The sequence below is a fragment of the Melozone crissalis genome, unplaced genomic scaffold (genome assembly GCF_028551555.1).
Source record: "Melozone crissalis strain CALT ecotype California unplaced genomic scaffold, PUWL_Pcris_2 ptg000012l_1, whole genome shotgun sequence".
In the NCBI taxonomy this organism is placed as follows: domain Eukaryota; kingdom Metazoa; phylum Chordata; class Aves; order Passeriformes; family Passerellidae; genus Melozone; species Melozone crissalis.
Genome location: NW_026535790.1, coordinates 15736166 through 15760705, shown reverse-complemented (window position 1 = coordinate 15760705; position 24540 = coordinate 15736166). Strand labels below are relative to the sequence as shown.

At 58.3% G+C, this 24540-nt stretch overlaps 1 protein-coding gene and 1 long non-coding RNA gene across 3 annotated transcripts in view; one reads left to right on the top strand and one right to left on the bottom strand.

Annotated features, from left to right (window-relative positions):
* Positions 1–24540, top strand: part of LOC128934041 (uncharacterized) — a 207620-nt gene that overhangs the window by 43297 nt on the left and 139783 nt on the right. The window lies entirely within an intron of this gene.
* PRKCB (protein kinase C beta) overlaps positions 1–24540 on the bottom strand; it is an 83326-nt gene that overhangs the window by 38415 nt on the left and 20371 nt on the right. For both annotated transcript variants that reach the window (XM_054271275.1, XM_054271276.1), the window contains exons 3-4: positions 8733–8815; positions 1324–1435 (exon numbers count right to left, since the gene is read on the bottom strand). In XM_054271275.1, coding sequence (XP_054127250.1) covers positions 1324–1435; positions 8733–8815 — 195 coding nt within the window. The remainder of the gene's footprint in view (positions 1–1323; positions 1436–8732; positions 8816–24540) is intronic.

Genomic DNA, 24540 nt, shown 5'->3' with positions numbered 1-24540 from the left:
GGTTCTAAGGAATAAGCTGTTCCCAGACAGCCGAGCTTCCCCATCCCCGAGCAGGGAGCAGCCCAGCTCGCACACGCTGCCTGTCCCAGTCCCCTTAAATAGGAACACACAGGATTAACTCGGAAAATCACCGATCCATCCCTTCCCTCCGCCGCCAGCCCCCGCGCTCCGCTCCCCGCGCAGCGATTCCCCCGCGGCAGCGCCGGGAGAGCGGCAGCGCCCGGCCCGGCCACAGGGGGGCACTCGGAGCCAGCGGGAGAGCGGCGAGGCTGCGGGCACCGCCGGGCTGCGGGCATGCAGGGGATGCAGGGGAGGGCAGGATGCTGCGGGCATGCAGGGGATGCAGGGGAGGGCAGGATGCTGCGGGCATGCAGGGGATGCAGGGGAGGGCAGGATGCTGCGGGCATGCAGGGGAGGGCAGGATGCTGTGGGGGAATGCAGGGGAGGGCAGGATGCTGCGGGGGAATGCAGGGGAGGGCAGGATGCTGCGGGGATGCAGGGGAGGCCGGGGAGTGCAGAGTGCTGTGGGGATGCAGGGGAGTGCAGGATGCTGGGGGGGATGCAGGGGAGGGCAGGATGCTGTGGGGGAATGCAGGGGAGGGCAGGATGCTGTGGGGGAATGCAGGGGAGGGCAGGATGCTGCGGGGATGCAGGGGAGGCCAGGGAGTGCAGGATGCTGTGGGGATGCAGGGGATGCAGGGGAGGGCAGGATGCTGCGGGGATGCAGGGGAGGCCGGGGAGTGCAGAGTGCTGTGGGGATGCAGGGGAGTGCAGGATGCTGGGGGGGATGCAGGGGAGGGCAGGATGCTGCGGGGGAATGCAGGGGAGGGCAGGATGCTGCGGGGGAATGCAGGGGAGGGCAGGATGCTGCGGGGATGCAGGGGAGGCCGGGGAGTGCAGAGTGCTGTGGGGATGCAGGGGAGTGCAGGATGCTGGGGGGGATGCAGGGGAGGCCAGGGAGGGCAGGACGCTGCGGGGGATGCAGGGGAGGCCAGGATGCTGTGGAAGGATGCAGGGGATGCAGGATGCTGCAGGGATGCTGCTCTGGGGGTGCTTCTGGAGAGGGGTCTGGGGGATGCTGCTGAAGCGGGGATTGTGGGGGTGCTGTACACAGGGATGCGGGGAGGTTCCCCCCAAGGCAGCGCCTTGCCGTCCCCTCTCCCTGCAGCAGCCCCGGGCACTGCCCACCCCAGGTGAGGAGGTGCCCACTGGCGCCCCTTGGGCACTCAGAGCCCTGCAGCTCCACACCGCTGGCACAGGGCACGGGGTCTGGGCTGCAGCCCCGGATCTGGGGCTCCTGAGCCCCCCGCCATCATCACTTACTGTCACATTTCATGCCCTGGTGAATGAGCCCGTAGAGCAGGGACCCGCAGTGGTCACAGAAGGTGGGGCTGGAGTACGTGTGGATTTTGAATTTGTGTTTGCTCCGGGGGTCCTGGAGGAAAACAAAGGACAAGGATTATGAACTCGCATCCGGGGTTGGCAGGGCAGCCCTGCTGTGCCCGTTCCCAGTGCCAGCTGGCCCTGGAGGTGCTGCTGATGCACTTCAGTCAACAGCCACCGACTCGTGGGGACCCTTCCAGCAGGCACCGGCATCCAGCCTCATTCCTCTTCATCTGTGTTGCCATAACAATGGAAAAGCAATGCACTGCCTTGGCTGGGGACTCACTGTTTTCCAATAACTCGCTCTTAGCACGGAAAGCACCAGGTGAAGGTGGTGGGCACAGACCAACAGAAGGGCTGGACAGTGCCCAGCTTCCACACAGAGCAGGAAAAGCCACCTGTGATTCCATCTAAATTAAACCTGCCCAGGGAACATCTCCTGTGCTGTGGTGCCAGCCCTCTCCTCACAGGCGTCCAAGCTGCTTAGGGGACACTTTAATATTTTGAGTTTTTTTACAAGCAAGGGCAGATTTTTGCCCAGCAGCAGAGGGTGCAGACCCAGCAGAGCCCAGTTTATCCCTTGTGCAGGCACTGGGCAAACCCCTGGGCTCCAGCAAGGGTCAGCAGGAGTTAGAGCCAAACAAACCCAAATAAAGGAACCACAATGGGTTGGGAGGGAACTTAAATCCCATCCAGTGCCACCTCTGCCACGGCGGGGACACCTTCACTGTGCCAGGGTGCCCCAAACCCTGCCCAACCTTGCCTTGGGCACTGCCAGGGATCCAGGGCAGCCACAGCTGCTGTGGGCACCTGTGCCAGAGAAAACTTCCATAAGGAACAGCTTCTGCACAGGGAGCCAGAGCCCAGCACGGGGACAGAGCGGGGGTTTGGCATTCCTTGGCATGTTCCATGACACAGTCCCGGGGCTCAGGAGGGCTGGAGCAGGGGCTGGGCAGGGCAGGGCTGGGCTCACACCCCAGCAGCAGCACAGGCAGGGAGGGCTCCAGCAGGAGCAGCTTGCTTTCAGCTCACGTTAATTGTTGAAGGGTTAGGGATGAGGCTCAGTCCCAGCTCTGTCATTCGAGCTGAGCAGCTTTTTAATGGCCTGGAAAGCTGCCCAGGCATTAGCAGAGACACCTTTTCAGGGCACTGCGAGCAGAGTAAATAAATAAAGAGTGGAATCAGAGGCGAGCTATAACATCACCACCAATACGTTCCATCCCCCTGAAATTAATTTCCCAGCACTGTTGCATTGGAGCCTCCAGCTGCATTAATCACCAGCATTCTGCTCTGGTGCTCAGCACCACAGAAACCCCCAATGGTACCCAGGAGGGGAAACCAACAGAGCTGCCTTTAACTTGGTGTGTGCCGTGCCAGGGATCGGGCACAGGCTCCAGCCAGGGCACTGAAACTGGAAATATCTCACGTTTTACCTGAGGAAAGTGCTGCAGGCGCAGCAGGGCTGCAGCAGGGGAGGCTGAGGGGACAAGGGGTCACAGTCACCCTGTGCTCTGTCAGGTCACAAACCTGCGCTCTGGACACCCCAAGCAGCCAGTGCTGCCAGTGACTCTGCAGGTCTGAGAGCCTTCTCATTCCTCAGACATTTACAGGAGAGCAGAGAATTTGAGCCTGGATTTTAGGCTGGGGGGAGTTCCCCCCATGAAACTCAGGGCAGGCAGCCAGGACTTGAGATGGTCTGGAAAGTTCCATCCCAACCCACGCTGTGATCCTGATTCCCTGGCAATATCCTGGGAGAGAGGAGCTCTGGCTGCCCTGCATCCTGCAGAGCCCCCGGGCACAGCACAGCACCCCTGCACCGGGCACAGAGGTGGGCAGGGGACACAGGGGACATGTGCCAGCCCGTGCCACCCAAGGGATCACCCCTGAGCTGCTGCACTCCCTTCCAGGAACAGAGACCCCTGCTCAGGCAAGCCAGAGCATCAGTCATTCATAAAAAACACCAGCTCTGTGCAGAGGGAGGCAATTCCCACTCCATGAGAAGGATGCTGAATTCCCACTGGCACCCAGGGTTCGAGAAGCCAGAGCTGGAAAAGCAAAGAGTCAGAGCAGGGTGGGATCCCCCAAGCAGGGCTGGGCTCCCCAAGGCAGCCCCCTGCCCCAAGCAGGGCTTCCCCTCCTGCTCCCAGGCACAGGGGCGCAGGCAGAGCTGCGATGGAGCAGCCAGGCTGCAGAGCAGGAGCTGCAGGGCTCTCTCTGGCTGAGAGGGGCACCTTGGGCAGCGCCTGAGAAAGAGCCAGGACGTGGCAGTTGTGGCGATCGTTGCTGAGCAGGGCTGCAGCGGCTGCACAGAGACTATTTTTGTACCACGGAGACAGGACTGACGAGAACACTGCGTGTGCAGATGCTGAGACTTAAAACAAGAATGGTTAAAAAGAAGTTTGCCAAGAAAAGAAAAAGGCTCCACTGCTCCCCCAGCAGCGCCGAGCCAGCCTGAGGAGCGGGGCAGGAACAGATTTCTGTGGAGCAGGGCTGGAAAATGCCATGAGCAGAGCCAGTGCATGCTGAGGCCCTTCCCTTCCCTTCCCATCAGCGCTGCAGAGCCAGCATCCCCTGCAATATCCCAGCCCTGACTCATTGCATCTGAAGTTTCTCCTGTTGCCTTGTCTAAACAAGAATGAAATCCCTCCCTGGCAGGGTGGGCAGGCCCTGGCACAGCTGGGGCTGCCCCTGGGTCCCTGGCAGTGCCCAAGGCCAGGCTGGATGGGGCTGGGACAGTGGAAGGTGACAGTGCCACCGGTCCCCCAGAGCGCTGGAGCTCCGCTGCAGCCCATGGACAGCCAGGGGTGTTTGAAACCTCTGCACTCGCATCTGCTGCGTTTGACAGAACACAGAGCCTTGCCTTCAGGATTAGGGGCTGCTGCTCTCCCCGTCTCATTGCAAAGAAAGCTTTAAATTATCTCTGCGGAAGGAGAATTAGCGCAGTTCATGGGAAGAGACCGTTTAAAAGTGAATTTCATAGTGATTTAAACAGCCTAACATCAAATACAACACAGCCACAGCTTACTGCCTGCACTCAGCAAACCCTGGCAGGGACACAAACCCAAACCCTTGTGTTTGAGCCCCACATTTCCCATGTGGAAGTTCCCCTGGGTGTGCAGGGAACAGCTCCCAGCAGGCAGAAATGGTTCCCTGGTTTCCCTTGCAGGGCAAGCACGGATGGCAGGAGGCCGGGCAGGGAAGGGCACAGAGCCCACCATGCCCCTGAGCTGCGCTCAGACCCCTGCCCTGCCCCAGGCCAAGGAGGGAAGGGCTGGGCAGGCACTGGGATGAAGGCAGGGCAGCCTGGCAGGGGGAGCAGAGGCTCTGTGGGGCTGGGACGGCAGCAGGAGGTGCTGAGACATCTTCATCCCACGGGAGCTGTCAGCAGCAGCAGGTGCCTGCTCCAGGGGCAGATGGCACAGCAGAGGCCTGGAGGAGTTAATTAGCAGGACAACAGAAAGCAGCAAGTCGCAGGAAGGCTGGGAGGATTTGCCAAAATGCTGGCCAGGGCAGCTGAGAGAAAAGGAGCTGTGAGAAAAGGAAGGGAGCTGGGAGCAGGGATCCAAAGGAAGGAAAGGAGCTGGGAGCAGGGATCCAAAGGAAGGAAAGGAGCTGGGAGCAGGGATCCAAAGGAAGGAAAGGAGCTGGGAGCAGGGATCCAAACGACAGGAGCTGGGAGCAGGGATCCAAAGGAAGGAAAGGAGCTGGGAGCAGGGATCCAAAGGAAAGGAGCTGGGAGCAGGGATCCAAAGGAAGGAAAGGAGCTGGGAGCAGGGATCCAGGACAGGAGCTGGGAGCAGGGATCCAAAGGACAGGAGCTGGGAGCAGGGATCCAAAGGAAAGAAAGGAGCTGGGAGCAGGGATCCAAAGGAAGGAAAGGAGCTGGGAGCAGGGATCCAGGACAGGAGCTGGGAGCAGGGATCCAAAGGAAGGAAAGGAGCTGGGAGCAGGGATCCAGGACAGGAGCTGGGAGCAGGGATCCAAAGGACAGGAGCTGGGAGCAGGGATCCAAAGGAAGGAAAGGAGCTGGGAGCAGGGATCCAGGACAGGAGCTGGGAGCAGGGATCCAAAGGACAGGAGCTGGGAGCAGGGATCCAAAGGAAGGAAAGGAGCTGGGAGCAGGGATCCAGGACAGGAGCTGGGAGCAGGGATCCAAAGGAAGGAAAGGAGCTGGGAGCAGGGATCCAGGACAGGAGCTGGGAGCAGGGATCCAAAGGACAGGAGCTGGGAGCAGGGATCCAAAGGAAAGAAAGGAGCTGGGAGCAGGGATCCAAAGGAAGGAAAGGAGCTGGGAGCAGGGATCCAAAGGAAAGGAGCTGGGAGCAGGGATCCAAAGGAAGGAAAGGAGCTGGGAGCAGGGATCCAGGACAGGAGCTGGGAGCAGGGATCCAAAGGACAGGAGCTGGGAGCAGGGATCCAAAGGAAAGAAAGGAGCTGGGAGCAGGGATCCAAAGGAAGGAAAGGAGCTGGGAGCAGGGATCCAAAGGAAAGGAGCTGGGAGCAGGGATCCAAAGGAAGGAAAGGAGCTGGGAGCAGGGACTGGGGTCCTGGGCTCAGAGACAGCATTGGAGCGAGAGGGGCCCTGGGGCACAGCATTGGGGAGCCCTTTCCATGGAGAAATCCCTCCTGGAATCCTTCCTGAGCTCCTCTCCCACAAACAGGGACAATTTACACACAAAATTGAAATGTAGCTACACCGGCCCTTTACCTTCCCAGAGCAACTCTGATGTTTATTAACACATCCTGATTAGATGACCTTTAGCAGGATCATGCAAAGAAGGTCACCTTAATGATTATTTTCTCTACAATTTAAATAATTATGCATTCTGCTAATAGCTCCAGCTCTAATTAGGTTTGCCAACTGGCATACATTACCCAGGCCGGCTCTGGGTCCTGGAGCCCTCGCTGTGGGTCAGTCACACACAGGAGGGGCTGTGGGCGCTCAGCCCCTCCTCAGCAGCTCTCCCTTCTCCAGGAGGGACCCCAGGCACACAGGACACCAGTGAGGAGCCCAGGCCCTGCCCTGCTGCAGAGCTGTGCAGCACAAACACAGCCCCGTGCCTGCAGCACCGCTGCTCCCAGCCACGGCTCCGTTTCCTGCTGCAAAAGGCAATTAATCTTTCATTTTTCCCTGCTTGGAGACACTATCGTGTGTAATGAGTGCTCTCTCCCAGATGGAAGCTCCTGCTCCTTGCCAAGGTTAAACACACAGCCACACTCCCACTCTGCTCAAGGAGGCTCAGACTCAGCCACATCAGACAGGAGCAGCCCAAGGCGGGAGCAGAATGGGCACTCTGACATTTCCCTGTCTCCAGGGCTCTGCTCCGCTCCCCACAGCTTCTCTGTGCACACACCAACCTCCAGCGCCCCCTGAGCTCCCAGGGCACAGCTCTAGCCCAGTAATCAGAATCACACAGCGGCTAAACTGGAAACTTGCAGGTACACCACCAGCACTGCACAGCTACAGAATGGTTTTCTCCTCAGTTCTCCAGCACTATGCAGACACAGAGTTCAAGGAGCGAAGTTAGGAGATATTTTGCTTTCAACACATTTTTTATCCTTGGCTCCAGGTCTAGGACATGGGGAAAGCAGCTCTGGGCTGGCAGCAAAGGCCCAGCCAGGCTGCAGCACCCCTGCCCTGCTCAGCAGAACCACTGGGCCATGGCAGGGATGAGCCCACTGCAGGGTTTGACACCTGCAATAAAATAAACTCCTTTCTGTGGGGTTCATATTCATATTTATGAAGATTTACCAAAACCCACCCCAGTGAGCAGCAGAGCCTGATGGCACCAGGTCTGCTCCCAGTGCAGGTGGCTCTGGATCCTCACTGTGGTTATCAGCAGGCACAGAGCAGAGGGAAACTCACCGCAGCTTTGGGAAACCCACCGCAGCTTTGGGAAACCCACCGCAGCTTTGGGAAACCCACCGCAGCTTTGGGAAACCCACCGCAGCTTTGGGAAACCCACCGCAGCTTTGGGAAACCCACCGCAGCTTTCATTGTTCCCAGCACAGCCCCTGGCCCTGGCTCAGGGCTGAGGCCACCAAGGCATCACTGGGTGCTGAAGCAGCTCGTCCTCTCCTGCTTCAAAGCTCCTCCAGGATGATATGATTATATAATTATAAATGAGATATATGATGGATATAATTGTGCTGCTGGGAGAGCAAGGCTGGCAGCGCAGCAGGAAGGAAGCTCGCCCTGCCTGCATCCCTGTGGCAGGAGCAGGGGAACCAGAGCATCCCTGCACCCTGGCAGTGCCATGCAGAGGGAGCAGGGGTGCTCTGGTACCCCTGCTCCTGGCACAGGCCCTGGCAGTGCCAGCACGGGGATGCTCTGGTGCCCCAGCCCAGCCTCACCCCTCGCTCCAGGCAGGCACCAGCTCCTGCCCACACCCCCAGCATCACTCCCTGCTTGTCCCTGGCACAGGGAGCCCTCAGGGGCTCCTGTCCCTGTGTGGGTGACAGCAGTGCCACCCTGGGCTGGTGGCACTGGTGCAGGAAGGGCAGTGGGTGCCCCATGGGACGCTGCACAGACAGCAGGGCTCAGGAGGGGGCACAGGCACCAGAACAAACCCCCCCAAGTGCTGCTGCCCCCAGAGCCTCATCCCCAGCCCTCTCCCCTGTCCCTGGCAGGGCACAGCCCCATTCTGGGACACCAGGCGTGTTTAGCCTCCACCTCCCGCTGCCTGCTACGCCGCCTGCTCCCACCACTTCTATTTTTAAGGGTGAGAGCTGTGGTGCTCTGTCGTTTCCCCAATTCGAGCTCCTCTCTCCCAGCAGTTCCCCAAATTAGCCAGTTTCCACGGAAAAGCCCAGAACCTGCCAGACAGACCTGAGTGCTGCTGGCAGAGTGGGCTCCCAGCGCTGCTGCCCCAAGCCAGGGATGCACGGGGACAGAAATGCTCAGGGAAACAAGGCTGGGACTCGGCTGGCAGGGCTGGGGGGGTTTGTGACACAAGGGAGAGAAGGACATCGGGGCAGGGCTGCAGCTCAGCCCCAAAGGGAAATCTCTGCCTCCCCATGTTCCCTCTGCTCTGCTAGCACAAGTTACAGCGTGCTTTGAGTGCTTTAAGCATCCAGAAACCCATGAGAGTCCCCACAACTACAGAATCCAGTCCCTGAAGGGCTTTAAAGCCATGTGGATGTGACATGGGGGAGCTGGGGCAGTGCTGGCCTTGGGAGTGCTGGGGAATGGTTGGACTGGATGATTCTTAGAGGCTTTACCAACCTAGACCACCCCATCAACTGTGAAACAGCAGCCCTGGGGTGCCCTCAGCCCAGGGAGTGGATCAGCATCTCCTGCAGGTGCTGCCAGCCCAGCGAGCCCAGCCCAGCACAGGACCTGTACTTACATCCGAGGCAGGGCCCTTGTCAGCACCGGGGCAGGAGAAGGTGACGAATTCATGGCACCTCTTGTGCACCACGAAGCAGCAAACTGCAAAGAGAGCACAGGGACAGGGTCAGGGCACGGCACCACGAGGGCCAAGAGGCGACAAAACAAAGCGCAGCCATGTCAGAGCCCAGAGGGAACAAAAGAAACCACAGCCGTGTGGATTTCTGAGCAGCGCCAGGAGGGTTTTCAAGCAAACCCCTGGCAGGTTTTTGAACCCTTATGGAATATCCCCAGGCCTTTTGGTGAAACTCGGCAGAACAAAGTGTCGGGTGCACGTCAGAGGAGGGCTGGGGACAGTTCTGTTCCCTGAGCTCACTGTCACCCGTGGCACACGCTCTGAGGTCACTGCTGGGAATAAAAAGAGGGAGAACGTGGATCCGAGCTGAAAAGTGCATGTGGCCAAAAATGGAAGATTGTACCGAAGGGAACAGGTGGGCAATGTTCCTCCCACAGCTCTGCTTCTCTCCAGCATCTCCCCAGCCCCCGTTTGCCAGACCAGCAGACACGCACGTCCTCCTCCCCTCACACACGTCAGTGCCAGCCCTGCCCTTTGGGAGAGGGAAACCAATCCCACTGCCCCTGCCCAGGCTCCCAGGAGAGGAATCCAGAGCCGAACCCCAGCCCACAGCCACCAAACCCGTTCAGCATGTGCCTGCCTGGAGCTGCCAGCGCCGTCTCTGCGGTTTGTGCAGCCAGAGCTCTGAATTTCAAGGCTGGTTTTTCCCCCAAATGCCAAATAAGCACCTTCAGATTAACTGTCGTGCTGGGTTTTGTGACTACAGGCAGAGAAGGACATCGGGGCAGGGCTGCAGCTCAGCCCCAAAGGGAAATCTCTGCCTCCCCATGTCCCCTCTGCATTCATGGTTTGAGTGCTTTAAGCATCCAGAAACCCATGAGAGTCCCCACAACTACAGAATCCAGTCCCTGAAGGGCTTTAAAGCCATGTGGATGTGGCATGGGGAGAGGTGGGGCAGTGGTGGCCTTGGATGTGCTGGGGAATGGTTGGACTGGATGATTCTTAGAGGCTTTTTCAACCTAGACCACCCCATCAACTGTGAAACAGCCAAGGAGTGGAGCAGCATCTCCTGCAGGTGCAGACCCCAAAGAATCATTTGTCCCTTGCCTGTCCCACAGATGAGAGCTCAGCTCCAGGGCCCAAAGGGAGCCAAGGAACCAGCCCTGGTTTGGTATGAGGGGAGCCCGGGTACCACACTCTGCTCTGCCCCAGGGCTCTCCCATCTACCTCATCCCTTCCCAGAGCTGCAGCTACACTGAATAAAAGCCTCTGCAGGATGAGGAGCAGGGACTGAGGTTTGGAGACAGCACAGGAACCAAACTGAGCTGGGCAGGAACGGAGCAGGCTCCAGTTGCAGCACCATGGGATTTTTCCTAAGGAACAAGGAAAAGGCAAGTGACATCAGCCATGAACCTCACAGTCCTCTCTTTGTGCCCTGCCACATCCAGCTGCAAATTCGTTTTCCTTTTCACATTTTCCATTGTGAACAAAAACAAACCCAGAAGGTTTTAGAGGCAGAACAGCTGCCAAGAGCTCTCTCCTCGCAGGACCTCTCACTTGCTTTTCTGAGTCAAACAAACAAACATTTTCTTGAAAGCATTGCTCACCATTTCTGTCATTTGTACATGGAGACAGAAGCATCTGGGAAGCAGGAAGGAAGGAATTAGAGCTCTATTAGCAGGGGTTTCTCCTAAGTGTGTGTGCAAACCCAGAGAGCTCCAAGCACGGCTCTGCCGCCAGGGCTGGGCTCTGGGACAGTGGAACCGGGACCATTCCAGTGCAGGGACACCAGAGGGACACCAGGCTGACCCTGCCATGGAATGCTTTGGGTGGGAAGGGACCTCAAAGCCCTCCCTGGATGTCCCAGGCCAGGCTGGACAGGGCTTGGAGCAGCCTGGGACAGTGAAGGTGTCCCTGCCATGGCAGGGGTGGCACTGGGTGGGCTTTAGGGTCCTTCCCAACCCAAACCATCCCGGGATTCTGTGATTCCAACGTGTGCAAGGATAATCCAGTGAAAGATGGGCGAGCAGAACCTCCCTGCACGCACAGGGCAAGGCAGAGAGAGCTCCGTGCCCCAGCAGCACTGGGGGCTCTGTGCTGTCGCAGACATCTTTTTATGGAAATCTTTTTCTTCAGATTTTTCCTTCTGAGAAGCCGAGAGGGCTCAGGAACAAAATGTAAACATTGATTATCTGCTGCTGTGGAATGCAACAGGTGGGTCTGTGATTGGTCTCGTGTGGATGTTTGAAATTAGTGACCAGTCACGGCAGAGCTGGCTCTCTCTCTCTGTTTAAGCCACAAACCTTTGTTTTTTTACTCCTTTCCATTCTATTCTTAGCTTAGCCAGCTGCCTGAGATGAAACCTTTCCTTCTGTTCTTTTTAGTATAGTTTTAATGTAACATATATATCATAAAATAATAAATCAAGCCTTCTGAACATGGAGTCAACATTCTCGTGTCTCGCCTCACCTGAAAACCCCTGTGAGCACGGTCACACTGTGCCCCAGCAGCACTGGGGGCTCTGGGAGCTCCCCAGGCCTTGGCAGGCTGCACTGGAGCCCCGCCCATGCTCAGGTGAGAGCTCAGGTGAGAGCTCCATCCATGCACAAGGCAAACAGGGCGCATCAGGAGCAGGATCTCAGGGCAGCAATCCTGTCCCTGCTCCCATGAGCTGCCCAGAGGCTGCAGAGATCCTCCCACTGCCCTGCCCTCCTGCTGCCATCACACCTGAGCAGCCTCAGCCCAAGTCTTTGTCAGCTTGGAAACCCCAGCACGAGCGGCAGCTTTCCCAGGTCGCTAATTAGGCAGTTAATTTGTAAATCTCATTATTTGGGTAATAAAGTTATCAAATCCCACTGGCTGGCTACAAACATCCCGAGCCATTTGTACACAACAAGAATGGAAGATTAACCTTTCCCATTCCTCACTGCACAGTGCAGGAGGGTTTCCTGGCCCTAAACCTTCCTTCAGGGCCAGATCCATTGGATGTGGGGAGACATCCCTGTCCTGGGAGCAGGGAAGGACACAAACCCTGAGCCCAGCAGGTTTTTTGGGACATTTGCTGGGATGCACATTTTCCACAGCAGCCCCTGCACAGTGCCTCAGATCTGAAAAGATCTGCACCAAAACACCAGGGCAAGATCACACACCTGTGTTCCCTGGGATCCTGACACAGTCCTGGGAATCCTAAAGATCTCCTGGAAGGTTGGGTTTGAGAGCTAGGAAGCCACAGCAGCAGCAGGGCATTCTCAAACCCTAGGAAACATCTTATTGTGGAGGGTGGAAAGAGAGAAAATGCTAGAAAATGCTAACACAGTATTGCTCAAATATATATATATATATACACACACACACAGACAGAGAAAGGCGTCTTGGCTCAAACCACTGCTCACAAACCCTCCAGAAAAACCATCAAGCATTTCCCTGCTGATTCCCTGCTGATTCCAGAGCTGCCAATCAGAGGAACCACATCAAAACGAGTTCCAGGCGTTTGAGGGCTGCAGAACACACGTCTGGCTGCAGCTCCAGCAGGGCAGGGCTGGCCCAGCTGCAGCTGCCCAGGTGTGCCTGGGGTGCAGGGATGCGGGGGCCAGGCTGGGCAGGGATGCAGCTCCGAGCAGAGGCTGCTGCATGCCTTGGAACCCTGCTGCCAATTCCTGCAGCAGCTGCAGCTGCAGCCCTGCCAGCCCAGGCTGCACACACTCTCTGCTCCTGCAGGACGTTCCCTCCTCTCCCGTTTCCACCCTGTGAACGGGCTCAGGAGCACTCCCTGCCATCCCTCACCTCACACTTTGCCCAAAGATTTGCCCTCAGGATACAAAAACCCCTCCCAGGCCGGGGTTTGTGCCCAGGAAAAGCCCCAAAAGCTCTTTGTCTGAGCTTCAAGCTGCTTACACCAGCACCAGGCTACCCTGGGAGCCAGCCCAGCCCAGCACAGGTATCCCATCAATGGGAAAGGCCAGGAAAGGCTCAAGGCAGAGCTTCACTGGCAATGAAGGGCACAAACCCCATGGCAGCCCCGGCACACAGAGGAGGAGCAGGGTGGCAAACGCATCCCCAGCAATGGGAAAGGCTCAGGGCAGCGCTTCCCTGGCAAACTCCTGAGGCTGCTGAGCCCATCCTGGAGGGCACAAACCCCATGGCAGCCCTGGCACCCAGGGCAGGAGCAGGGTGGCAAACGCCCTGGTGCCCTGCTGGCTCCCAGCTGGCACAGAAGGGGCACTGGCCCCATGCCCCACACGGAACACCCTCATCTTCGGAAGGCCCCAGCCCTGCTGAGCAGCTCCTGCAGGGTGAGCCCTGCCTTCCCTGGGCTCCATTTGCTGCTCTAATTGCATCGCACGAACGCCTCGTCCCAATGTTCTGCAGAAGGGAATCATCAATTTCCCCCGGTCCTTTGCCGAATGAATAATGCAGGGCCGTCACCTCCGGTGGCTCCTGAGCCCAGCCCTTCCCAGAACACTCATCCCCACCAAGGGAAGCCTCTGTTCCTCTCCTCAGGCCAGGGAGAGCTCTGCGAGCACCGGGAACAGCCTCGGATGCAGCGTGTCAAGTGAGGGAGACAGATGGAGAGTTAACAGAGACGGGAGAAGGTTCAAGCAAGATTCATCTGAAAATCAAAGCCAGGGAGGAGTTCAAGCATCCCCGGGGAGCTGCTGGAGCTGAGCTTTGGCAGATGGCTCCGATACCAGGGAAGCTCAGAGATTATTTCGAGCACATCTCAGTGCGAGGCTGCTCCCTTCCAACCTGTGGATATTCTCATTTGGATAACGACTCCTCTTCCCAAGGAACAACAGCTTTGGGAAACAGCTTGGAATTCAGATTAGCAAAACTGAGGGAAACAAAATAACACCAAAAAAAAAGAGAAAAAAGGACTTTTTAAGGGAGCTTTGTGCTGCTCCACCCACGCTGGGCAAACCCCCGGGGTCAGAGGCACCACCCGGCCCGGGGAGGCACCAAAATGTGCCCCAGGCAGAGCTGCCCACGGCTTTCCTTTCCTTTGCATGCTAAAAAATCACACTCACGACATCAAACAGAGCCAGCGAAGCATGGTAATCATAAAATAAGGGGAGAGAAGGGCTCCAGGAGGGGAAGTCCTGAATTTCTGACAGCGCTTTACAGCTTTTAATCACTTAGAGCACACAGAGAGAGGAGCTGAGCTAAAATTTGTGCTCTTTGGATTTAATCCCCGGCTTTGGTTAAAAGCTTTCTGGGGTTCTTACAGCGCAGCCATCGTCAGCTCCTCAGACTTGAGCTGTTTTCCCACTGTCAGCTCCAGTGAAATCCCAGCTGTGATCCTCAGGGATTTCTGGGCAGCACCAGGAACAGCTCCAGGGATGGGGGGGGTGACATGGGGCAGGTCCGGGATCGTGGGCTGGGTGCTCCTTGGTGGGGGGACAAAGGCAGGGACGTCACCAGAACCCTGGGATGGCACCAGGGACCCTGGGATGGCACCATCAATGCCAAGCTGCAGCAGAGCTGGGTACAAGTGGCACCTGCAGCTCCTGGGGCAAGCCCTGGCCAGCACAGCTGCTGTGATCCCAGTGCCCCCAGTGCTCCCAGTGCCCCACACCAGCCCAGCACTGGGCAGGAGGGGCAGGGAGGCTGCTGTGCCTCTGCTTCCCAAGGGGAACTCTTCACCAACCCCTCTCTTTTCACTGAAAGGGGCTGAGTATTTCGGGCCCAGCCACGTGCTCTCAGAAGGGCTTCATGAACAAAACAGCCCGAGCCGCCTGCAGTTTTCCATGAAACACCAGAATGAAGTGACAACATCCTCTGCATGACAATGAACGAGCTGGAGCCAGCGGGATGAGCAGCATCAATCATCGCCGGCAGGGAAGGGGAGTGGGTGGGGACGGGACCATGGCAGCAGCAGAGCTGGGATGGGAGAGATCCTCAGTGTGCGCAGAGAGATGCTTCTCCTGCACAGAGAGATGCTCGTTCTGTGCAGAGAGAGACCCTCAGTGTGCACAGAGATCCTCAGTGTGCGCAGAGAGACGCTTATCCTGCCCAGAGAGATGCTCGTTCTGTGCAGAGAGAGACCCTCACTGTGCACAGAGATCCTCAGTGTGCACAGAGAGATGCTCGTTCTGTGCAGAGACCCTCACCCTGCAGCACCCAGAGCCACTGCAGGGACAGGGACAGGCTGCAGGGCACAGGGGCTGCCCCAGGCTCTGTGGCTCTTGCTGGCACAGGAACCTGTGCCACGTTTGGATGAGGCTCCTCCACCCAGGGCATGGCACAAGTGCAGCTCCTGCTTCCTTTCCAAATTGTTTGGGTCCAAAAAGCTGCTTGGGAGCGGCAGGCAGAGCATCCCAACATCTCTGGGGGAACAGCTCTTGCCCTGCCCTGTGCCTGTTGGTATCTTATTGCAAAAGTCCCATACCTTCTCAGTGATGTCTCATGGGCAGCTCTCCACAGCACTGACTCCTTCTTCTTCTTCACTGCCCAGCCAACAAGCCCCAGCTCATCTCCCCACCCAGCTAACCCACCTTCTATAGCACTCATCATTATTAAGCACAGCTGTAATTTGTTAAACACAAGCCTGTTCCTAATCTTTAGTAATTGGTACAACTGCAACTCCTCAAGTGTGAGAATACCCTCTACACTATTTCCTTACATTCTACCCCTCCTCATGTCCCCTGCAGGTGCCTGGCCCAGTCCCACCAGGTTCCTAAAAGCCTGGGTTACGAGCCCTGTGATCCGAGGGGGTACACAGTGAGAGGGACACCTGGGCTGGAGGGGACAGCCCCACACACCTGGGGCCACCATGGCCAGGGCTAGCAGGCACACTGGTGATGGGGGAGGAGGAACGGGCAGGGGCTGGCCAAGGCCAGGCAGAGGAGAAGCCCCTGAGATGCAGAACTGATGGACAGACTGGGTTGGTGCCTCAGACAAGAGGGACAGGACACCCTGTGAGCCCAAACCTGACCCAAGGGCTGAGCTCTGTCCCTGGTGACATCCCTGGGGACATCCCTGGGGACATCCCTGGTGCCTGCAGCCAGCTCCACCCACCCACACCCACACACCAGCCTGATGGGGACCAGCCCCAGCCCACCGCTGCACCCTCAGCTCCTGCAGCAGGCAGAGATGGAAAATAAGCACTGAGTGATTAATCAAAGCCCCCGGGGAGCAGATTAAACGGTCCTGGCAATTAGTTCTGGGTTTCTCAGGAAGGCACTGGAAGCCAGTGGAAAGCTGCTGCAGTCCCTGAGGATGAGCACCGAGTCCTCCTAAAGCCCTGCACCAGTTACACAACCGTGGCGATGTGTTAAATTACAGATGGTCTCAATTAAAAGTGCAGAGATGGAAAGGAGGCTCGGAAAAAAAAAAAAAAAACAACTCCACATGAGAAGAAAGAGAAGATCATTAAAAACTTGGCAGCCTACTTTGACTCTGGTGACCTGGTAATTTAATATTGTAATTGAAACCGCGGGTCAGGCTCCTGGGAGCAGGGAGAAGGGTGGGAAGGGACCCCGGCAGGATCAGCGCTGCCCCGAGGAGAGGGCAGGCACTGGGAGAGGGATCCCAGCACAGATAACCCCCAGCCTGGCTCCCTCGGCTCCCAGCCCCAGCCATGCCCGCTTTGAAGCCAGTCCTGTTTGTCACAGCGTATTAATCCTGTTCCAGGCAGATAAAAACCCGGTCCCCAAAGTGCTAATCATGCAACTCACTGAAAGCTGGATTTCGGAGCTTATCTCCAAGACAGAGAGGGGAACTTCACTCACATCTTCTTCCTTGCATTCCCCCCCTCCATCCCCCTTAATTCTGGCTATTCTGAGCACTGTCTTGTTTCCAAAAGCAGAGCCCAGGTGGCACTGCCCAGGGGCACTGCCTGCACCTCCAAACAGGCCGGGACATACAAGGACATCAGCTTGGTGAAGTCTTTGGGCACTCAAAGGGTCTCAATTCCAGCTGTGCCTGCAGCTGGTGCCCACCCAGCTGTCTCAGCCCTGGTGTCACTGGTGCCACCGGTGTCACTGGTGTCACTGGTCAGGTGCACATCCACAGAGGTGGCTCCAGCCTGGCACAGGGACACCCTGCAAGCTGAGGGGACTGGGAGCCTTTCCAAAGGGGCTCTGCCAGAGCTCTCACCTCTCCTCCAGAGAGTGCCCAGTGAGCCACGAGCTGGGGTCCAAACCAGCCCCCAAATGTGACCAATTTCAGCTCTTTGGACAAAACCCCATCAGGAGCAGAGCGTGAGCCCAGAGTCACTGCACAGCGAGGGCTGGGAGCAATTTATGCACTGCTAAAGAGCACGGGCTGTAACCCTGCTCCCCTCTGCATTTCTAAAAAAAACCACCACGCTGCATGGTCCCTTTGCTTTCCAGGAAGTGCAGAAAACAAAAATAATCACGAACACAACAGAAACATATTTCTGTGTGTCCGATATGAAGAGTAATGACTTCCCTGCTGCTGCCTCGGGCTTATTTTCAGCTGGCAGCATCTTAGGAGGGCTTGTTCTCCACACACCAAACATTGTTTGAAGGGTTTCCTGAACACCCAGGAACGTGAACAGCTCGATCCAGCTACGAGTGAAAGCATCAATTAGCCAGGGCCCTGCTAGGGTGAAGCTGCCTTCGGAAGGTTTTTATTTGGTGTTGTTTTGCAGTTAGTTGCAGTTTTTATTTGCAGTTGTGTTGTAGTTTTTATTTGGTGTTGCAGTTGTGTGGCTGTGCACAGCTCTGGCTTCCCAACACCAAGCACTGACCATGTCCCCTGTGCCATCAGAACAGCACTTCCCTGGTGCTGTGACCAGCACAGGAACCCCATGAACCTGGGGTTTCAATGATCCCTCCCAGTCCAAACGTGCCCTGGCAGCACTCTGGGCACCAGCAGCTCCTGCCACGGCACAGCTCCTGTGCCCACCACTGAGCAAAGGGCCCTCAGACCGTCTCAGGATGCTTCTCTGTCCCTCTCTGTGCTGCTGTTGGATGTGTCATTGCAGCCCCTCCCTGCTGCTGCATGGCACAGCCTGGGTGTTACCAGGGACCCCCAGGACCCCCATCCCTGCCAGCCTCCCACCCTGCTCAGCCCTCAGGTGAAACCCTCCCAGGAGCACCACACTGGAAACGCTGCACACACACTGGCCTAATCCCCACAGCAATGGGAAAGGAGACATCCCCAGCCCTGCTGGGGTCACAGCCTCTGCCCACTGCTCCCTCCTGTCCCTCCTGCAGCTCCAGGCCCAGGCTGGGTGTGAGGAAACTCCCACGGGATTTGTCCTGGGACAGCCCATCCTGCAGCGCTGCCTCCCACCAGAGACAGGGAGAGAGGAGAGCAGGGAAAACAGCACAGGAAAACCCCAATGGGCTGCAAAACTTCCAGGCCAGGGAAAAAAACATTTGTCAAACACGGGGCTTTAGCATGAGAACAAACAGCAGAGCTGGGGAGCAAGGGCAGGGCCAGAGCCAAGGAGAAGGGAGGGAGGGATGGATGGATGGATGGATGGATGGATGGAGATGGATGGATATGGATGGATAAAGGGAAGGGTAAAAGGATGGATGGAGGGATCAGGCACAGACACAGCTGGGCACAGAGCTGCAATCCCCCTCAGTTTTCTTCCAGCAACAACCCAGCCCCTCCCTGCAGCCAGACCTCCCCAAAATACAGCCCTGCACAGGGGCTGGGGCATGGAGCACTCCAGCCATGGCTGGGGCACCCACAACCTGCCCTCCAGCTGCTCTCAGCCCTTCTCAACCATAAACCCTTGGGAGGGAAGGAGGGAGGGAGCTGCCAAGATAAGAAACGCTGCCACTTCCTGTGCAGGAAGCAGCAGCTGCAGGGAGGGAGGGCTGCAGCACAGCCCGGCCCAGCACGGCACAGCCCGGCACAGCACGGCCCAGCCCGGCACAGCCCGGCACAGCACGGCCCAGCACGGCACAGCACGGCCCAGCACGGCACAGCCCGGCACAGCCCGGCACAGCCCGGCACAGCACGGCACAGCACGGCCCAGCCCGGCACAGCACGGCACAGCACGGCACAGCACGGCACAGCCCAGCACGGCACAGCACGGCACAGCACGGCACAGCACGGCACAGCCCGGCACAGCACGGCCCAGCACGGCACAGCACAGCCTTGGGCCACCCTGAGGATGCTCAGCCCCAGCTCCTGCTGAGGCTTTGGCTTTCCCTGGTGCTCACCCTCCCACTGAGGCAGCCCCTGGCCAAGCCCTGGCACGGGGCTCACCCCGAGTGCCAGCCCAGCCCGGCTGCCCTGGGGGCGTTGGCACCTGGCAGGGCACGGAGAAGGCAGGGAAGGAGGCAGGGAAGGAGGGAAGGAAGGAGGGAAGGAGGGATGCTGCTTGCTGCTCTGCTGGGCCCCAGCCAGGAGAGGGATGCTCACTTCCCTGAGAGGTTTGCCAGCAGCAGCAGAGCAGCAGAGCCCCTCGGCGCTGCCCTGGCAGCTGCAGCCCCGGGCCACGGGCAGGGGAGGGCATCCCACGGCTCTGCTTGGCTCTCCTGCCTGGAGAAGGGGCCCTGAGCGCTGCCAGGCCGCACAGCAGCACCTCTGCTCCAGCACACCCGAAGGGCTGCAGCTGGCACCCAGCTCCTGCGCTTGGCACCGTGCTCGACGCTCCACGGATAAGATATCAAAATAACATTTCCAACACGCAGATTTACCGTGGCTGCTCCCCCTGCTCCAGCCAGGGCTGCTCAGAGCAGGGTTTTACTGATGCTGCCAGACAGGCAGTGCAGAGCTGGAGAGTCACCTTGGTACAGGAGGAGCGGGCAGCTCTGTCCCTGGATCCGTCTGTCCCAGGGATCTGTCTGTCCCCGTCCGTCTGTTCCCATCCCTGCGATCCGTCTGTCCCCGTCCGTCTGTCCCCATCCCTGCGATCCATCTGTCCCTGTCCCTGGGATCTGTCTGTCTCAGTCCCTGGGATCTGTCTGTTCCAGGGATCTGCCTGTCCCTGGATCTGTCTGTCCCCATCCCTGTGATCTGTCTGTCCCTGTCCCTGGGATCTGTCTGTCCCTGGATCCATCTGTCCCTGTCCCCAGCTGTCCCCAGGGAGGCTCTGGGATGCAGCAATGTGTGGGACGAGCTCAGGAACCTGCTCAAGGTGATGGCCATGGAGAGCTGGGACACGGGAGCACCAGCCCTGGCCAAGGTCAGCAGGGAAGGTGAAATCAGACACTCCCTGCAGGATCACATTAGGGAAGGGTTTTAAAGCACATTGCTGGGGAGAGGAAATCAAACCTGCTCCATGGTTTACCTTATTTTAACAGAAATTACCATTTACGTGAATTTTGTTGTAACAAAGTGGCTGAAGCCTTTGCCTTCTGCTGCCCTAAAAAGCTCCATCAGCCCAGGGACTGGGTTTGCTGTTCGTGGGGAGCAGTCCTGTGCCATCACACACCACCGGCTCCATGAGAACGTTATCTGGGCTGGCAGCTCGAGGGAGGAGGGCAGGGGAGAGGAGAGGAGCTGGTTTTATTTCCATGGAGCCCTGCAAGGGCTTTCCTGGCTCTCTGTGCCCATCCACGTCCCTGCTGGCCAGTGGGACTTCGTTAATGCTTCCAACGTGCCCTACTTCTTCATGCAGCTCTGTCCCGCTGAAAGAGCCCATTTGCATTGTTAATGACATTTGGAGAAGCAATTTAGCAGCTCCCCAGCGAGCCAGGCTGCAGAAGCCTCACCCAAAGCACAGGCATGCAGCCCCAGAGCTCCTGCCAGCCCTGGTGCCACCCTGAGTGACCCTGGTGCCACCCAGAACGGCCCTGGTGCCACGAGGGGACATTTCATCCCGACCCTGTGCTGGCACAGCGCCCACCCTGCCCCAGCCATGGTGCCCAGAGGCAGCTTCACATCCAGGCTGTTTGAATAAGGCAGTGAAGGGGAGAGCTCCGTACATAACAGACTAAGTGGGACAGTAAAAATCTGTGAGCTCGCCCAAAATGTCTCCCAGCTGTTCTGAAGCACTTGAGAGGAACAAACCAGGGCAGATTTCAGAAATACTGAAATTCTGAGCTGAGTGTGCCCAGCCATGGCTGCAGCTCTCACTGGCCTCTCCCGTGTGTCCTGTGCTGAGGATGAGCAGAGATGAGGCTCTCTGAGGAGCTGCCAGCACAGCCAGGATGAGGAGCAGCAGAAGCTCCTGGTGACCCCTCGGATGCTGCAGCTCCATCTCTCACACTGGCAGCAGCCCCAGCTCTGTGCCCAGCTTTTCCATGCCCCCAGTTTGGTTTTTGGAATACAACCCTGATCTTCAGCAGAAGGGATGCTCACCCTGTACCTGTGACACACTACAGGGCCAGCACCTCAGCAGGGCAGCTGCAGCAACTGCACCAAACATTTCATCCCAGCTCCCAGCAACCTTCCCACCTGGAGTTTCCCCTTCCAAAAGGAAGTGCAGCATCCCCACAGCACCACCCTGGTGCCTGGCAGCAGCTGCAGAGCATGGGGAACGCTGCAGGATGGATGGATGATGGATGGAGGGATAAAGGGATGGATGGAGGGATGGATAAAGGGATGGATGGGTGGCCCCAGCCCTGCCCTGCCCTGCCCAGCAGCTCCTGCAAGAGGAACAGCGATCCTGGGAGGGTAAAGGCTGCCTGAACCCTCAGCTGCTTTACCCTAACCTGAGCTGCTGGGCTTGCACAGGGAGACACGTACCCAGCACCCAGCTCCTCAGGGGGATGCTCCCCCTCCACAGTGCCCCAAAGCCACTCTAAAGTTCCTGCCAACACCAACTTGGGAGGGTCTGGGGTTAGAAAACCCCGAACATAGGTGTCCATTCAAGGAGATCTGATGCCAGCCCGGCTCACAGCGCTGTCCCTCACACCCATGCCTGTGCCCATCCCGTGCGCTGCCCTTCCCCGGAGCCGCACGCCGTGCCAGCCCCAGCCCGGATTGGCAGCTGCTCGGGGGCGGCTTTCCATCTCCGAGCGCACGGCACCCGCTCCTCAGCACATGATCCAGCGATAAATATTTGGAAAGATCTGTTATTTTTACATAAACAGTCACAACACATCGCCGGGCTGGGGAAAGAGCCGGCTCCGGCTGCCGAGCGCCGCTCTGGCCCCACTGTCCCCTCTCTGTCCCCTCTGTCTCTGCTATCCCCACTCTGTCCCACTGTCCCCACTGTCCCTTCTCTGTCCCCACTGTCCCTGCTGTCCCCTCTATGTCCCCTCTCTGTCCCCACACGTCAGGGAGCTCCAGGGCTCTGGGGCTCGCTCCTCCTGGCCTGCAGAGCCTCACTTGGTACCTCCTCATTCCTCCTCAGCCCCACCAAAGCTTTGCAGGAGCACGGCTCCATCAGCTCTCCCATCTCCCTCTCCATAAAATCACAGATCAGCTCAGGCTGGAGGGGATTTCTGGAGGTCACCGTGTCCCTCTGCTCGCCCAGGGCAGCCTGCCCGGACCGTGCCCAGCTGGCTTTGGGTATCTCCAGGCAGGGGGACCTCACACCGTGCCTGGGCAGCCCGTCCCAGCCCTCCCCTCAGCACAGGGCTCATCCTCCCTTGCCCTGCAGCAGCAGCCTGGCAGAGCTGCCAAAGGCTCCCGAGCCCCCGCAGCTCGGAGCTGGCATCAGCTGGGTCCCTCTGTAAATCACTGTGGGCACCGCAGACAGCCCGTCCCGGCAGGGATGGAGGCTGCAGCTGAAGCAGAGGAGGCAGGGTCAGCCCAGGACTCAGCTCGCTGCCAGCCACCCCGAGGGCAGCTCCTCTCTGCCCCTCGGAACACCAAACACCCACCAAAAGGTGCCTCCCCAAAAACTCACGCTTTGCACCCTGCCAGCTGCTAATTCACAGCAAACTGCTTCTAAAATAAACCACATTCACACGGTGAACCTCCTCCTGGCCTGCACCTTCTCTGCCTCACATCATCCCGCAGGACCTTCCTCCCCTCCCATCCTCACCTGCATTGCTGGGCCATGGTCCCGTGTGGCACCCACCCACCTGCGTCAGCTCCCTGCCAGCGGGGGCCATTCATCACAATTACCTCCTAATTCCCTTTCATTACCGTCTTATTTGGGATGGCAAAGGCTGACCCCAGCAGATTCAGCTCGTTAGTGGAATTACAGCTCCTTCCGGGCAGAGAGAGAGAGAGGAGAGCTGCAGCCCCCAGTGCTGGAGCTGCCCTGTCCCTGTCTCTGTCCCCTCTCCAGGAGCTGCTGGAACTGCCCTGTCCCCTCTCTGGGAGCTGCAGGGACAAGGAGCCCAGGGCTCCAGGGCTTTGCCTTGGCTCAGGAGCAACTCTTGCCCTCATGCCCAGCCCACTCTGGGCTCTCACCCTGCCCTGCAAGCCCTGCCATGCCAGGATCCCTCCCGAGCATCCCTGCAGGCCCCCAGCACTCAGCTGTGCAGAGCTGCAGGCTCACCCCACACCCAGAAACGCCCAGAGGGGTCAGGGGGTGACCAGGCAGGGCTCAGCTGCTGCCCCAGCCCTTTTCTCTCCGGGGCATTTGCAGACCCACAGCCCTTTTCTCTCTGGGGTCAGTGTTTGCAGACCCACAGCCCTTTTCTCTCTGGGGTCAGTGTTTGCAGACCCACAGCCCTTTTCTCTCTGGGGTCAGTGTTTGCAGACCCACAGCCCTTTTCTCTCTGGGGTCAGTGTTTGCAGACCCACAGCCCTTTTCTCTCTGGGGCATTTGCAGACCCACAGCCCTTTTCTCCCTGGGGTCAGTGTTTGTGCTGCCCCAGCCCTTTTCTCTCCACAGCCTCTCCTCCCTGCCAGCCCCAGCTCCTGCTGCTGTCCCAGGTCTCATCCTGGGGTCCAAGGGCAATATTCACATCTCCCTTCAGAGCAGCTCTTGGCTGTGAAGCCCTCACTCAACACAAGCCTTTGCGCTGCCCTTTCCAGTGCTGCAGTTTGCAGAGGAGCAGGGGTGAGTGCTGGGGAAGCTGCAGCCCCAGCACAGCCCTGGTTCCATCCCCACCTGAACGAGCCATGGGGGTTCAGAAAGCAGGAAAGGGTTTCCAAAGGAAGAGAGGGTGAGCAAGCTCCCAGGAGCTTCTGGTGCTGCTGCTCTGACTCTGCAGTGCCCGTTCAGAGGGCCAAGTTCACCCAGATGAACTTCAGCCGGGCCAATGTGACTGCAGAACAATTCCTCTGGAGCTGCTGGCTCCACGTCCAGGGCTTGGCCTGCATAGGATCCCTTCACTCCTGCAGCAGGCTGCTGACGGCCCCTCAGCGAGGAAGGAACGTTCTGGATGGGGCCTGTGAGAAATACCAAATGTAAAGAAATAGCAGGAGCGCCGAGCATCTCCTCCATGCTGCCAATTACAGGCTGGGTAAGGCCTCCCCTCCTGTACCTGCCACCAGTGCACCTGACAAAGACAGCAGCCTCTGCACTGGCAATTTCAGAGAAAAATATCCCAAATATAAACTGGTGCAATATTAGGAGGCAAAATACTCTCTATGGCAACCTGGAAGGTCTTAATTATCCCCGCAGGTGGCAGAGGGAGCAGCCCCGCACACACGGAGCTGGCAAAGTGGGCTTTGAGTGGGCACTGAGGAAAATCTCATTCAACCCCGAGAGAGTTCAGGCAGCTCCTTCAGCAGGGAAAGATCCTTCAACTCCCTGCACCACCCCAAAACTATTGTGTTTGTGACTCCAGATCCATCTGAGCGCCTTGATAGCAGGGAGAGGGAATCAGAGGAGGTTTCCCACTCCAGAACGTTCCCGTGGCAACAGCAGCCCTGAGCTGGCTGGGAGCGGTGGGATGGGGCTGGGATGGCACCTGGGGGGCACAGAAACCGCCAAAGCACAGCAGGCTTGGGCTGGGAGAGACCCCAGAGCCCACCC